The 16,608-nt window shown below is 38.7% G+C and overlaps 1 protein-coding gene across 12 annotated transcripts in view; it reads right to left on the bottom strand.

The window, feature by feature from the left end:
* The window catches only part of GRIK1 (glutamate ionotropic receptor kainate type subunit 1), a 404,320-nt gene that overhangs the window by 109,251 nt on the left and 278,461 nt on the right, over positions 1 to 16,608 (bottom strand). For all 12 annotated transcript variants that reach the window (XM_054468420.2, XM_054468419.2, XM_063659835.1 and 9 more), the window contains 2 exons: positions 6,553 to 6,606; positions 2,846 to 3,019 (listed from right to left, as the gene is read on the bottom strand). In XM_054468420.2, the coding sequence (XP_054324395.1) occupies positions 2,846 to 3,019; positions 6,553 to 6,606 (228 nt within the window). The remainder of the gene's footprint in view (positions 1 to 2,845; positions 3,020 to 6,552; positions 6,607 to 16,608) is intronic.

The raw sequence follows: 16,608 nt of genomic DNA on the forward strand, positions 1-16,608 counted from the left end.
TAGAGAATACAATTCTATTATAGTAATAGCATTATTTAAACATTAAGAGTGGCCAGTCTGTGACTAATTTTAAAAAAACACTATTATTTTAAAGTAATCTTTATTTTACTAATTATGCACATTCACATATATCTTGTTTATAGAAACTCTCTGCACTTTTATGGGACTATTTCAGGGCTGCCTAAGTATTTTTCATTTAATATCTTCAGTTTTAGTAGAAGCTTAATTCTTATTTATTTAGCACATTAATTTCTTTATTAAATACGTATTTATTGAAGGTGTACTTCACACTGGGCCTTTTCTATTGCTGGGGAGAAAGCAAAGCACAAAAGCACAAAGCCTCTTTTTCATAAAAGACACTTTTATGAAGTGTCTATTCTTGTAGGGAAGGTACTGAACAAACATATCAAAATATAACACATCAGGTCATAAGGGCTATGAAGAAAACAAAAACAGGTAAGAGGAAAAAGAGAAAAACCAGGGAGGGGGCTACTGTACTAGATGGCGATTCATGGAGGCTCTGTCTGGTGAAGTGGCATTTTGCAGCCTGGGTAGATGAGGCTTCCAGGCAGGGAGACAAGAAGTGCGTGACACGCAAGAGTGAATGAAGGGCAGGATCTGTGATGTGGACCCAATGAAACTGAAACCAAAGGACTTTTTATCTTTAAGGTAGAGAAGAAAGAGTTTAAATAGAGGCAACTTGACAGCAAAGATTTGTTAGCTTTGGGCCTGGGCTTGGGGTGATAAGTTTGCTCTCTTGGCTTAGCTATTGATCAAACGGAGGTCCTTTCATGCCCTTCAATGCCCTTCACCTCCCATGACATAGTTTCCACATTCCCAAAGTAGCCACATCCAGGAGAAACAAAAAGAAAACAGTCAAGTGCAAAGCAGACTCTTTGTATAAAAAAAGGTAAATGTTATGCTTCACATAATTTCAAAGTTATTATCTGCATGACTGTTGGATACAACTCCTACTGGGGCCTGCATCCTATCACTTTTTAAAAAATTAGTATTGACATGACCTGATATATTGAATAGTTACTCTACCCACTTCTACAGCACCTTAGCGAGCTACCCTCTTCTGCTCTGGTAAATCCCCACTTTCCTTTTTATAGTTTATTATAATAATAACTGTAAGAACACAGTCTAGAAACCCCTCTCTTAGTTGGGATGACAGTAAAAATCTTCAGGCAGACCAGGGCCTCTTCTATCCACTGGGACTCAACCTCGTCACACTTCCTGCCCATAGGATTACCGTTAGCCCAGGACACCAGCTGCTGCCCTGGGATAGCAGCGTCACCTCACACTCGGCCTGATTCCACATGAATTGCATAGGTCTGTCTCCTTTGTTCAACGATCTTCCTCATCTCAGTCAATATGTACAAACTGTTTTGTCAGCTCAGTATAATTGAACACATAGACTTTTTTTCTTTGTAAATTAAGCCATACTTGTGATGAATATTTAATGTTTGGCATAAGTCCACAATCTGTGTTAACATAGCTTCAAACTGTAACTCTTTTAGTGGTATATACCAAACACAGGTAAAAATGATTTGAGATCTCATCCTGTGATTGAAACTTCATTGGAAAAGTGGGCAGAGGATTTTGAACCATATTTGAACTCACTGAAATTATAAACCCAAGAGGAAGAAGAGAAAAACCGATCTATTAGCATGCCTCTCCCTCTGTCTCTGGTGTTCCCTCTCCCTTTCAGAAGTCTAATATTTCCCTGGATATTCTCTACTTGCTCCTGTTCAAAGAAATGTTTCAAATCATCCCAGGGCTCGTTTGTACCAAGATGCTTTCCATCATTATCTCTCAGTTCACTTTGAATATTTTAAAAGTTATTTCAGGTTTGAAAAACAGTTAGGAAGCCTGAACATAGAATCATCCAGAACCACTTAATTCATTCATTTATTTTTTCATTTTCATTTGTTCCTCATAAGAAAAAGTGGAAAAAAATCCCAAGTTCTCTGTGAGATGTTGGGTAAATTGCATCTTAAAAGCGAGAGTGCGTCTCCCGATGATAGGAATGGATAATAAAATACTATGCCATTTTAAAATGCTATTACCTGCCTGCATTCCACAATATCTTTCCCCTTAGATGGCTCCCACATAGGAAGCATTTTAAAAATGTTATTTCCTGCTATTTTCTTCAGCACCCAGGGAGCTTCATTAGAGAAATAAAGTGAAGGTAGGTGCATTTGACAAGAGACAAATGATGTTAAGGAGAAGCTCTCTGATGAGGCAGTTCGCAATTTATCTGTTCAGCAGAGTATCTCTGACTTGTCAGGAGGCAGGTCTGGCATCTGCTTCAAGAGCTACATATGGCTGGTGTTAAACACTGTCAGTTCTGCAGAGGTGAACCTATACGCATCCAGGACAGGAAGAGCTGAATACACCGACTGTTTGTAAATCCGACATTTTTCCACATTGGCTTTGCTTGCTGAAATGTGGCAGAAGTGAGGAACACAAACCGGTTCTGCAAAACTCACAGGTAGGTTGTTCCTCCTCTTCCCCCACAGCCATCTTCCCCACAGCCACATTCCTAGAAAAAAAACGCTCTTCACTTGTCCTTGCGCTGGTTTGGCTGATAATGGTGGCTACTCTTATCAAGTTTTTTATCTGGGGCAAGTACATCCAGGAAGCTAAAAGTAGCAGTTTTTGCTAGTAGCCAGTCACAGCCCTTCAAATTACCTAAAAAGCAAACTCTTTCTTCTCTCCTCCAAGTCAAGGCACCCACTGCAACACTTTTCTCTAACATTTTAAAGACACGGGAGATCTTAACCTAACCCCGAAGGAATTCAAATATTCTCGCAAATGATTTTATTTGAAAATGACTTACTGTCATCATGCCATCCAAAAGGCCAGTCTCGGGCCTGGGTGGGGCCTGCAGTCTCTCCATGGACCACTTCTCAATGATGGATGACACGTGAGGGTTGTCAATGTTAAGCAGCCGAAACCCGGTCATGTTTACGCCGCTGTACCTATAGAGTTCCAGATCCAAAGCAAATAAGTCCTGCAGAGTATCAAAAAGGATAACAGTGGAAAAGAATTAGAATTTTCATTTTTTTATGCAAAAGAATGTTAATGATTGTAGCATCAGCTAATACAATGATACCTCTTATCTGTGGTTTTGTTGTTCATGGTTTCAGTTACCTGCGGTCAACCACAGTTGGAACACGTTAAATGGAAAACTTCAGAAATAAGCAATTCATAATTTTAAAATTGCACACCACTCTGAGTAGCACGAGGAAATCTTGAGCTGTCCCATGCTGTCCTGCCTGGGACATGAATTATTTGTCCGGAGTCTCCATACTACAGATGCCACCTGCTCATCAGTCACTTAATAGCTGTCTCAGTTATGAGGTCGAGTATTGTGGTATGGAAGTGCTTTGTTAAGTCACCCTTTTACTTCATAACGGTCCCAGTCTGCAAGAGTATTGTGCCTAATTTATAAATTAATCTTTATCCTAAGTATGTATATATAGGAAAAACATAATCTATATGGGGTTTGGCACCATACTAGATTTCAGGCATCTATTGGAGGTCTCAGAACATATACCCATTGGATAAAAGGGAGCTGCTATAGATTAAAACAAAATGGCAGCCATACCACACTATTTCAATAAAAGAACATTTTTTCCCATTTTTCATTCACATGCTGCCCTAAACATTCTAGGGCAATAATCAGTTTTCATTTTCGTTTGTTTTATTTTTGCAGTACTGTTAGAGTTTAGATAAGTCAAGAGGAGGAATTTGGCTGTTGATAATTAGTATGTCCTTGGGCACAGGATGTAACGTTCTAAAAAGCTAAGAATTCTGTTCCCAGTTCATAGCCTTTGGGGTATTTTGAATAGTGTTTATTTCCATTTGGTTCAATGCTTTTATTTTACGGATGAAGAAACTGAGGTTCTGAGTGGTGATGTGACCAGAACAAGAATGAACCACTGGCAGTACCCACTCTTCTCCATCAAATCTTGCACCCCAGGCTGTTCCAGGTCTTGCCACAAAGGTGAAATTTGAAAACTGCATATGCATTTGGCATGAAAATCACTCCTGGCAGAAAAAAAATCATCTCCTGGCTTATTGAAAGGAACTCATATCTCATACAACGAGGGCATGAAGAATGTTCGCTGAACATAGGCTCAGAATAGGTACCAAAGGATGCTCTTCAGAGGACATACTGGAGCACAAGGCTACATGGATGCAAGAACGTCTTAATAAGGGAACCCATTCCCTTTGAGACAATGTTTCAGAAAAAAAGTTGAACTCATCATAGTGTTTTCTATTACAGATGAGGCTGAGTGTAAACCAGAAGTTTCTAAATTGATTCACATTTAAGACAGGGTTATGTAATAATTTCAACTTTTTTCTTATATGAAATGACTAGATTAAAAAATATATCATTAAAATATATCACATTTCAGAAGAAACTCAACTTTCAAAATAACATTTAACAGGAAAAATACTTCCATAAAACTTTCTTAACAATGTAACCGCTTTCTGAAAGTGCAATGCAAGACAGGACATTATCCGAGATGATTACAGGTACTGAAGAGCAGCAGCTTCAGAAACACTTTGCGATTTGCATTTGTGGAAGATGCATACAAATTTATTCTTTTGATGAACTCTCTCTTTCCAAAGATATATTTGGATGAGGCAGTAGAACTATAAGAGCACAGCTCTGTGCTCCTAGATCAATATCAGAAAAGTGTACAATACTGCCTTTTAAAGCATTGTATATTTTTTCCTTAACATTAAGTAACTATTTTTTTCTTTAACTTTTATTAATACTCATGGGCAAGAATGGTAAGAATATAAAAGCCAACCAGGACAGAATGCAGATAAAATCAGAGGAAAAGGATGAAAGAAGCAAAGTTAAAGAAGAAGACACAGGAAAAAATGAGTCCGTTATCACACTCAGCGGATAGAAAGACAGTTAACTCCAGTCTCAGGAGGTAATGCCAGAATACGCATGAACCCTCTTGGAGATTCATAGTACACAGATTTAACATGCTAAAATTACATACATTAAACATGTGAAAAATTAGGTTGTCCTACAATTTAGGGTTTCCATGCAACAAAGAATGTCGGAAGTCTAAAATCCAATTTGCTACATCCCCTTGTGCATGCAGAATGAGTGTTAGGGGTGAAGAGGAATAAAAGTGCACATTTATTCATCCTCTATGGTCTCCTAGCCTTGTTAGGTTCCACTGTTCATATTCCTTCTCAAATTTCTCCCACACCAGCTCTTCCAGGGTGTGCACAGCTGGAGGAGGTAGAAAGTTCTGAGGCAGATGGCCATGTCACCTTGAGTAACCCTCAGGTGTTCTTCATGATGGGAAGAACCATATTTGTAAGCAGAGTAAGACATTTTGCAGTTCCCAAGTTTTCCCTCAGCTGTTCTCAAAGATGACATGATCAAGAAGCAGGAAGAGGCAAATGGGAAGACTATGCAAACCTTAGTTCAGGAATTTCTACCCTGTACCCACTTCCACCCTATGGGAAGGCTATGCAAACCTTTGTTCAGGAATTTCTACCCTGTACCCACTTCCACCCTATGCTCAGTAGCAGTAATGATTTTGACAGCTGTCCCAAAGCATTCATTTCATGATGTCCTCTGCACTCGCAAAGACAGTTGAGTCAGAAATAGAATTTACTACTTCGGGTCCTTATTCTAAATTCTTTGAATTCCCCTACTCACTAGCTTGTCAGTTGAATTTGCCAAAATGGTACTGTTACTGATTTCCCCAGAATCCAGGTCAAATTTAGCTAATATACTCTTACAGATTAGAAAACGAGCTTGATTCTGTTTTTCTTCTCATGTAAGGAAGTGGAGTGTGTGGGTGTGTAGGTGGGGAGGTGGGGGCTGTCACTGATTTCTGAAATTGACTGAATGAAAATTATCACATCATTTTGATGTGTTAAATACCCTAAATCATTCTCCATGATCAGATAGTCTCTCAAAATTTAAGATGTCCTATGGTTTCTTTTGGATTTCTAAGGCTTAGGACCATGATTTTTCTTAATGAGGCAAAATGTTCAATGTGTAGAGCATCTCCAAAACTCCCCTTTTTGAAGGTTTTTCAAACATCTGACAGGTAATCCCAGGCTAACCTAGCTATCTACTGGACACAGGCAGGAAAGCCACATCAAATCAATGAATGCCAGACACACTTGGATACACCTTCTAATATATATAAAAATTGTAGATGATGCTTTTTTATGAATAGTTTTTACTTTAATAGTTTCTATTTAATGGAATTTTCATTTTAATCCCTTTCTGAATGCACATGCATTGATACTAGTTAAAAAAAAAAGAAAGAAGGAAAGAAGGAAAGAAAGAAAGAAAAAAAGAAAGAAAGAAGGAAAGAAAGAAAGAAAAAGAAAGCCTGCTGCTCAGCATTGCTGGATTTAGAGGATTCTTAGGAAAGTAAGGCAAGTCTCCATGACAATATCCTGCCTTTGACACTGGTGAGGCTGACTCTGAAATAACTGTGTGAAGACGTTTCCTACCATGTGGAATACATTTCTCCTAGATGAACTTACCAGGGTTGTGAAAAAGTAGTGATAGTACTCGGTCATCATGCCCATGAACAGAATCTACAAAAGAGAAATAAGGGGAAAGAATCAGGAACAGAATTATAATAAGAATGGGATAATTTCTAGGGTGACTACAAACGCTTGGGAACATAGAACAGGAAAGGACTTTGGAAATCCACAAACTCAGCAGATCAGAAACCTGAGGCCAATGAGTGGCTGGTGTGGAGCAAGCCAACTGACCTCCAGCCAACACTATTTCCATTACACACTGCTTGACCTACATCGAAGTAATGGGTCTGATGATCAAATTTAAAAATAGTTTGGGCCAGGTGCAGTGGCGCAAGCCTTTAATGCCAGCACTTTGGGAGACCAAGGCAGGTGGATCACTTGAGGTCAGGAGTTCGAGACCAGCCTGACCATCATAGAGAAACCCTGTCTCTACTAAAAATACAAAATTAGCTGGGCGTGATGGCGCATGCCTGTAATCCCAGCTACTCGGGAGGCTGAGGCACGAGGATAGTTTGAACCCAGGAGGCAGAGGTTCCAGTGAGCCGAGATCTCGCCATTGCACTCCAGCCTGGGCAACAAGAGGGAAACTCCGTCTCAAAAAAAAAAATTGTTTGTACTAAACAAATTTTGTATTTGGAGTTGTTCATAATGCACAGGGTTTTGTGTTTCCCACTGCCTAAGTGTCTGAGCAATCTCAAACTTAGAAATATGTATTTTATTGATCTCCCTACTTACGACTTAGCATAATGCCACCCTCATTATGAGTAGAACTCATTAAATGTTGAATTGTCGATACTGGTATGTAGATATGTTTAAATGAAGATTTATGAATGAGTATATCTCTGAAACCTTTCTCTCTCCTCCTTTTCCACGAGAAGGGGAAGAGCGGATTCATTTACAGATAAAACGATAGGGACTATTCTGACACCAATTTCACACTGTTTCTTCATGCTGATTCTCAAACAACTACTTGGGATAGTGATAGTTCTGGACATTCTGTGAGCGTGTATATTGTTTTTACTTCGTGAAAGAGGAAAAAAGGAGGTGGATAGGAAGGACAGGGGTTCTACGTTCATTGAACTGTGATCTTATTTTGGAGTCCCGGAAATGGTGTCAACTGAGAAGATGCAAATGGTTTGGAGACAATTCTTTCTAAATATGAATGAGGATATTCATATTTCCTTGGGATAGATAACCAAAATAACTATTTGGGTGCTTTTTTTTTTTTTTTTTGTCTTTGCATAGAAATGAAGAGAGATGGCCGGGTGCGGTGGCTCACGCCTGTAATCCCAGCACTTTAGGAGGCTGAGGCGAGCGGATCATGAGGTCAGGAGATAGAGACCATCCTGGTTAACACCGTGAAACCCCGTCTCTACTAAAAATACACAAAATTAGCCAGGCGTGGTGGCGGGCGCCTGTAATCCCAGCTACTCAGGAAGCTGAGGCAGGAGAACGGCGTGAACCCGGCAGGCGGAGCTTGCAGTGAGCAGAGATCGCGCCACTGCACTCCAGCCTGGGGGACAGAGAGAGACTCAAAAAACACAAACAAACAAAAAAAGAAATGAAGAGAGAAGACTTAGAAATCACATTTCCAAGGTAGTTTTCCGCACAACTCTGGTCAATTCTGGATGCAAGTAAAAATTCCCTCTGGAAGTTTTTATATCAAAGACTCTTAGACACCATCACAGGGACATCCTGAATTAGGATTTCTGAGAGTGCAGCCTGGATTTCTGCATTTCACAGCTGTGTTTGAAAATCACTGCTCTATGGAAAACATGTACATTTGCATTAAATAACAAAGACTTTCAGATCTTCAGTTGAAGAGATGGATTGGAAAGGTCTGGGGAAAGGCATTGCAAGTTATCAGAGGTTCTGGAAGGTGCCTAAGATATGTGAACTAGAATGATTTTACATAAAAGGGAATAAGAAATAAAGAGGGTATTAGATGACAGCACATAACCGCATGAACACCAATCCTACACTTCTCAACAACGTCTCTACTAACATGAAAACCAGAAGAATATTTAGTGAAATTGTAATGTCATGAACATAAGACAAATGACAGGAAACTCCATGAATCATCAGCCCACAGGATGTAAGTCACTCCTATGGTGACAACAAGACCAGGCACACAAAAGGATTTTTTTTTAAAGGGTAGACTTGCTTTAGTGCCATCAATAACATTTAAGGCCATGCATGGTGAGGTCTTGTTAGCTGTTCCCTTATATCATTCAAGCATAAAGAGCTGGCCTGCCAGGGTCAGTCAGAAATCCTATTTTTCACTTTGGTCATTAGATAGTGTAATTGCAGCCAAGATTACCTCTTGAAAGGGAACTGGGCAAGTTTTATGTGAAGATATAGAGCTGAATGCTAAGGTTTGAAATACTGTTTCTGAAACTGAAAATAGAACACAAAGGCATTTGAGTTTATAACTTTTCACTTGGGTAAAATTTTTCTTTTTAAATTTCATTATGGAGGCCTTGGATCCCCTGTTAAGAGATAAGCATTTTTTTAAACAACCATTTAACTAATTATTTTTATTATTGTATTTTAAAATTCCTGGAGGTAAATATTCATTTGATATGCCTCTCAGTGTTAGGAAAGAGATATTAAAATGCAGCAAATAAACAGCCTACAGGCCAGCTGTTATTGCAAAAAAAACCCTGGGGTCCTCCAGGTACACATTTTATTTGCTGTAGTAGAAAAATTCCCTTTCCTTTTCCTAGCTAATTGTTTGCATTAGTGCCTCCTGGTTCTTCGCTTGAATTTACTAGAAATGGAAATTAAGAAATGAGTCCAGTCATTGATCACTGGCCTGTCAACTTTGTGGACACTCACCCAGGTGAATGAAAAAATCTTGATAAGGACAACAAAGTCAATAGCACCAAAGGCGGTGCTTTTAAAGAAGTTGTTGTTGTGATGGTCTTTAAGCGGTTGAGACCAGTAGCCCTGTTATCTAATTGTCGCATACTTTGTAAATAAAACGATTGCATTCCCATTTTGATTTTCTCTCTGCATGTTGGTATTTCAACTAAAAGTCATTAAGGGATTAAGAAAATGTCACATCAAAATAAATGTCACTTTTAAAAATAAAAAGTGTAATCACGATACGGGGAGTTTTCTAATAGTTCTTTGCAGAACTTACTTTTTCCTGAGAATGACTTTGAATTTTGATACAGTACTTGTCTGCCGAACTGACCAAATGGTGCTGACCTAGGCAGTATGTATACTTTATTAGGGCAGTATTGCTAGGAACCATCTCTGGCTTTACTTAATTGTCACAATTAATTTTTTTTGGCACAAAACACTTCATGTCACGCACACTAAAATGTAATAAAGGCAGATATCAATACTGTTCATATGGATAGCATATTCCTCCGAATTGCTTCCACTAATATGTTCTTCTAATAAGGCCCATTTCTTTTTTAATTTTTATTTATTTTTGAAACAGAGTCTCATTCTTTTGCCCCAGGCTATAGCGCACTGGTACGATCTCGGCTCCCTGCAACCTCTGCCTCCTGGGTTCAAGCGATTCTCCTGTCTCAGCCTCCTGAGTAGCTGGGATTACAGGCACGCACCACCATGCCTGGCTAATTTTTATATTTTTAGTAGAGATGGGGTTTTACCATGTTGGCCACACTGGTTCGAACTCCTGGCCTCAAGTGATCCTCCTGTCTCAGCCTCCCTAAGTGCTGGGATCACAGGCGTGAGCCACTGCACCTGGCCAAGTCTCATTTCTTAATGGAATTAATCTTATTAAACAACTTTTGACATTATATCATTGACTTAGATTGACAAACAGTTAAAAACAACCCAGCCCTTTTGTTAACATTATGTATCTAAAATAGTAAGGGTGTGGAATATCTATTGATTTTGGAAGATTCCTAGTGTGGACATCATTAGTACTGTTTTTCCAGTTTTCCAACTCAAAGGGTACATACTAGGATTGCATTTCCTAGTCCCTTGGGCTTGGGTGGGGGTATGTGCTGGTTCTAGCCAATGAAGTGGAGATGATTCTGACATATGTCACTCTCCAGAGATCTCAGGTCCCTAATATCACCAGCATTGTTATCAGTGCCAGAACAAGCTGTTCATTTTTGAATAAATGCATTTTTCTGTTTCATGAATACTGCAAGTCATGTAAATGATCTTGTTTACAACTTTGTTTTGATTGCTAGGAGGTTTAGGGTCAAAATTATGGGTCTTCCATTGGCAACTAGTCAGGAGCACAGTGCATACATTTTTCATGTGCTAATGTCATCCAGCTTTATGTTTTTGTTACCTAGTTTTCTCCTTTGTGCCAATTCTCCTCCCTTTTAAAAACATTTATTAGTTTGTTTCAAATGTATTTTTCCAGGCAGCTCCAATTCTTTATAGAATAAAGATATTACAAATAAACAAATAATCATGATTGGGACAAGTCAAATAATTTTTCCCCATATAAATGAGTGGAATTCTTCAGGTCTGATGTAGCTCAGTTGGGTTAGAGTAATGAAAAAAAGTTTCCAACAAAACAGTTTTTCCCCCCTACCTCTAATGATCACCATTGCTAGTTAATTCTAATCTACATTGTTACAGAATTAATTATAAGAACTCAAAAGACATCAATACCAAAAGACTTAAGCTCCTGCATGCTTATGAAATTCCATTCCATCTAGATAACATAATCCTTAAATCAGAGGTGGGGGAGTGTCTTGTACCTATTGTAAATGCTTTCTCTGTATCATGCTACTGTACATGGAAATGCCACAAGACTATTTCATTGTTTCAGCAGCTAAAAAATAAAATAATTACTGCATTATTTTATTTACAGTAAATGGATCATCAGAAGGCAGAATAAAAACTCAATGCCGGCTGGGTGTGGTGGCTCACGCTTGTAATCCCAGCACTTTGGGAGGCCGAGTTGGGCGGATCACCTGAGGTCGGGAGTTCAAGATCAGCCTGACCAACATGGAGAAACCCCGTCTCTACTAAAAACACAAAAAATTAGTCAGCAGTGGTGGTGCGTGCCTGTAATCCCAGCTACTAGGGAGGCTGAGGCAGGAGAATTACTTGAACCTGGTAGGCGGAGATTGTGGTGAGCTGAGATCAGGCCATTGCACTCCAGCCTGGGCAACAAGAGTGAAACTCTGTTTCAAAACAAAACAAAACAAAACCAACAACAACAACAACAACAAAAAACCCTCACTGCCAGCTGCCTCTTGAAAGGACAATTCTAAGGCCCCACTGTTAACTGTTATCAATATATCCTGGGACACAGTCATTGCTCATTGACAACAGTGATCCCACATTGGTCCAGCTGCTTTCTGGAGTTTTTGCCACAGAACACTCATGACCTTGTTCACAATAGTATTGACCTTCTTAGTCTAGCCTAGTTGATCTTGGCAATGATGATCTCTTAGATCTTGATGGGTGAAGTTATCATGTACAGCCTGAGTAGCACCAAGGCCATATTTTAGTTTGTCTTGTGAGTCCTCAATGAAGTCTAGGTAAAGATGACCAGGACGTAGTTCATAGGGGTCTAATGGCTGTGGTTGTTGACAGAGTCATTCTACAAAATACAGGGAAAGTCTTTGGCTCAGAGTCTTCCAACCACACATGGAGTTAAATCTTAAGAAGCCTGGACGATATTTCAGTCTGATCATTTCCTGGAAGGCAATGCAGAGCTATGGAGAGAGCAATGAAAAATTCCTCTCCACAAATTCTCAGCAACCATCACTAAGGGAAATCCATATGTCACACATAATTGGTCTGCTGCTACTATTGTGGTAACAGAAACTCAAAATGGAACCTGGAGTGCTACTGAGCAACTTTGAGGTGTTCTTGTAATATTTATATGGTTTTTTTTATTACTGCTTTTTATCCATTGAAAAATAGGCATCTTTGAAGTTTATACTGACTAAGCTGAAGTGTATTTCTCTTTTTATAGCCTTTCTCAATATCAGGATAAATTCTAAACCACCAGACATGGTTTGTAATCAATAATTTCAAGTGAATAACTTCCAAATGTGTGAACATGCAATGTGGCTAAAATAATGGTTTCACCTCAAGATAGAAATAAGGTGTTTTTGGCACAGCAGTCTTCAGGAAACCAGGTGAATGATATCAAGTCTCCGAGCAGCAATTTTAAGATGAAAGTTTGAGCTTCAGTGTGTAGCTCTTTTTTAATTGCTAACTGTAATATTTTAGGCTGCATCTATACTATCCTCTGAGCCAGATACCTCTTTGGCCATGCAATTTTTAATGGTGGTCATCAGTAGAACAAGGTAGATATAAGACAGTCTTTAGACCAGTGTTTATTGCTATAGAACGTACATTCATGCCGCATTGAATGATTATAGCTTACATCTACAAAAGTAATAGTGGAATATACAGAAAATAGCATTAGACACCAGAAAAATCCTGATATACAGAAAGATACCCATCTACTTATGGAGGAGACCAAATAAGGGTTCTCTAAAGATGTCCACGTCCTAATTCCAGAACCAATGGAATATGTTCCTTTACATGGAGATGGATTTTACAGATGTGAATAAATGAAAGATTTTGAAATGGGGAGATTTCTCTGAGTTATCTAGGTAGGCCCAATGTAATCACAATGAAAACAGCAGGGTCTTAAGGCAGAGAAGGTGTAAATGGGAATGCGTAAACGGAAGGAGAGAGAAGGACGGAGTGTGATGCGGGGCCACAAGACAAGGAATGAGGACGGCCTCTGTAAGTAAGAAAAGGCAAGAAGTTGGAATTTCCCCAGAAGTTTCCAAAAGGAAAGCAGACCTGCTAACAACATGATTTTAGATTTCTGATCTCTATAACTGTAAACAAATATATTGTTTAAGCCACTAAATTTGGCTTAAACAGCAATGGAAAACCAATACATCTCATTTTCTCATCTTTCTGTGATTATGGCGTATGAAATCGCTGTAACCCTAACTCCAGTGATTGGTACATTACTCCAGCTTTGGTAACGTCAAAAACATGTATCAAAAGGAAAAATCGACTTTTTTCGTTTGAGGTTGACAACTTGCTAAGTTTCTCTATTTCCTGCATTCACTTACACGTATTAAACACATGCATGTACACAGGTGATAAGCTAACCACAAGTCTAGGGTTTTTCCTTGCAGTTGAAAACTGTGCTATATGATGTATAAATCCAGCCTCTTTTTCTCCTGCCTCCAAGTTAAACTAAAGAAAAGCAAAAGATATTCCACAAAGAGTTGATGAATTAAATAACTGTACTATTTGGAAGTTCTTCTCAGTCTTAACTCCCATATAAGCTTCTCTCCCTAGAAGTATGGTCTGCAGGATAAAGGAAGCTCATACTAATAGATATTAATAAGAGGAGAGGAAATCATTGGGGTTTAGTTTAGCTTAGAAGATGATCCTACTAGAAGAGCCAGATTGCATCACCCGGGTGCACAACAGGTGAGATTATGCTATTTAAGGAGTACAGACTGTTGAGAACAGAGCAGGAAAAGAAGATTTCCCATGGCAGAATGAAATAGGCAATCTGGTAAATAGGAGAGAATGGAACTTTTGGGGCGATTACATGAAACTAAAAAATAACCTCTCTGCAACATCTAGGGAAAATTGGTGGAAAGATGATATGTAAGAGAGAATACGGAGGAAACAAATTTTAACAGCAAATTATTGAACAAAATCTAGAAGCTGGAAGGTAACAGAATATTTTGAATTATTATCTACCCCAGATGATTCAATGTAATCTTCTTGCAACAAGCTTCTTTCATAATGATGTTAATGAAAACTATACCTCAAATTTGCTTGAAAGTCACCTTTTGAAGGAGAGACAGGGGTGCAGCCATTAAATAGTGATCTTGCTGGTCTCACGAGATCTCTATTGCCCAGTAAAGTCTTCATGAGTCTGGGGCCTGATCTTCAGCTTTTTGGGTGACTTGACTTTGTTAATTTATCTGAAAACTATCAGGCTTAGAAAATAATTTATATCAGTGTTTCTCAGTATATTATTAGAACCACCAAGAAACTTCTCCAAAATACCAATGCCTGAGCCTCATTCCTAAATATTCTGATTTATTTTGTCTGGGGTATGTTTCAGGCATTGATAGTTACTAAAAACTCCCCAGGTGATACTTATGTACAGCCAGTGCTGAGAACCACTGATTTATATTAACCAAGCTCATATTTTTAAGCTACAACAATAACATTCACAGTGACTGCTTGCTGAGTGCCACAACACGATGTTCACTACAGTAATAGGTTCTTGACATTTAATTGGAGAGGAAGTGTTATTCCTAATTTATAGATTTTAGAGATAAAGCATAGTTACAGTATTTGAACCCAGGTTTGATTTCAATCTTGGGATCTTAGGACTTTATTAATTTCTTAATTGATAATAGGAGGTGTAAGTGGCAGGAAAATTAATAATTTGCGCAAAATTCTACTGGAGTTTGAGAACCCAAATAAAACCATATGGTTATTTAAGACCAAAGTTAGAACCACAGGAGTCAAAGCTTTATCTAAAGTAGGATGCATCAATCCACCCACCAGAGTTTGTTAAGTTTCCTGTCTACTTGTGAGGGAGCCTCCTGCATAAATGCTGGACCCAGCTGTGAAAGGGCCTTCCTTGGACGATGTTCCAGGGACTAGGAGGTGCTTAACTCACAGTTCTTCTTCTGTAAGAATTCAGACCTACCTTGATCTCCTATTATGACATCCCTGGAGATATTGGAATTAATTGGATACAGCTTTTCTTGTGATTTTGAATCCCTTTAGGTCACATTTGGAAAGAACTTTAATCTCCTTAATGGAGTAAGAAAGGATAGTTTCTAAAAATTTGTAACAGATTTTTTTTGGCTAAAAGGGTATATTAGGCATAATAGATATTTTTGCAATACATGTTATAATAACAGTGGGGACAGATGTGGAGAGCTCTGCATGGCCTGCTAAGAAATGTGTCCTTTATTCTTAATGCAACATCCAGGGTGGAGAGGGTGGCACTCAGCAATTTCAAACATGGAGTTATAACATCGGATATTTTACTCAGAATGAATAGTGTTTGAGACTATGCAGAGGATGGTTAGGAAATAGGAGGGGAAAGGAACTTGTGGCAGAGAGATCAATTATATTAGTACAGAAGGAAGATGACGAGAGATAGAGAAAAGGAGATTGAATCTAAAACATATTCCGAGGGCAGAATCTCCACTGTTTGCTAACTAATGAATGTGAAAGGTGAGAGCGAGTAAGGTGGATTTCTTGGTTTCTGGCTGCAGTAATTGGATGAAATTTCTAGTTACCAACAAAGGGACAGAGCAGGAGAAACTGGTTGGTTGGGGGAAGAACAAAGAGGATGCAAAGTGTTAATTCTAGCATGGAAATGTAATTACATTAGGTGAGATCTCAGGGAAACTTGGTATGTTAGGCCGAGAGGAGCCTTGGAAACCATTGTTATGATGTAGAGCAGGGAGTGATGTCGTGATACAGAGTCAGAATTGGGAAGCCAATTCTAAGAATTGCATCACACATGTAGTTTTGCCTACACACAAGGCTACTGCTACTAATGACAACGATAATCTCTAAGTGGAATATTTTATATATTGGTGCTGAGCTTAATGCCTTATATTTAACCCATTGTCACATTTAAATTTTCTCAAATAATGTGACATATGTACTAATACATTCCCTTTTTAGAGAAGTGGAAAATAATGAATCACTGGGTCCTTCACTAAATAATGATCTCATCTAATACATTAGAGTTTTTAATGATATTGTAATTCCCATTTCACCCTAGAAGATTCTTTGGCACATAGAACTCTATGGGCCAAAAAAAAAAAAAAAAAACCTGGCACATAGTTTGGCTGGATAAATGATGAAAGTTACATTTCACAGGATTACCCTTATAGCAGAGAGGATTTGGCTAACAGTCATGGGAAAAGTAGGAAGGAAGGATCCTTTTGATAAGATCTTGCATTTGTGAAGGATTGAGGAAGTAGATAAGGTTAACCTAGCAAAGTAATTTTTAAACCACTTTAGTGTACAGGCTTCTTTAGAAAATCTGACAGACACTACAAACTCCTTTCC

Source organism: Pongo pygmaeus, chromosome 22 (assembly GCF_028885625.2).
Source record: "Pongo pygmaeus isolate AG05252 chromosome 22, NHGRI_mPonPyg2-v2.0_pri, whole genome shotgun sequence".
NCBI lineage: Eukaryota > Metazoa > Chordata > Mammalia > Primates > Hominidae > Pongo > Pongo pygmaeus.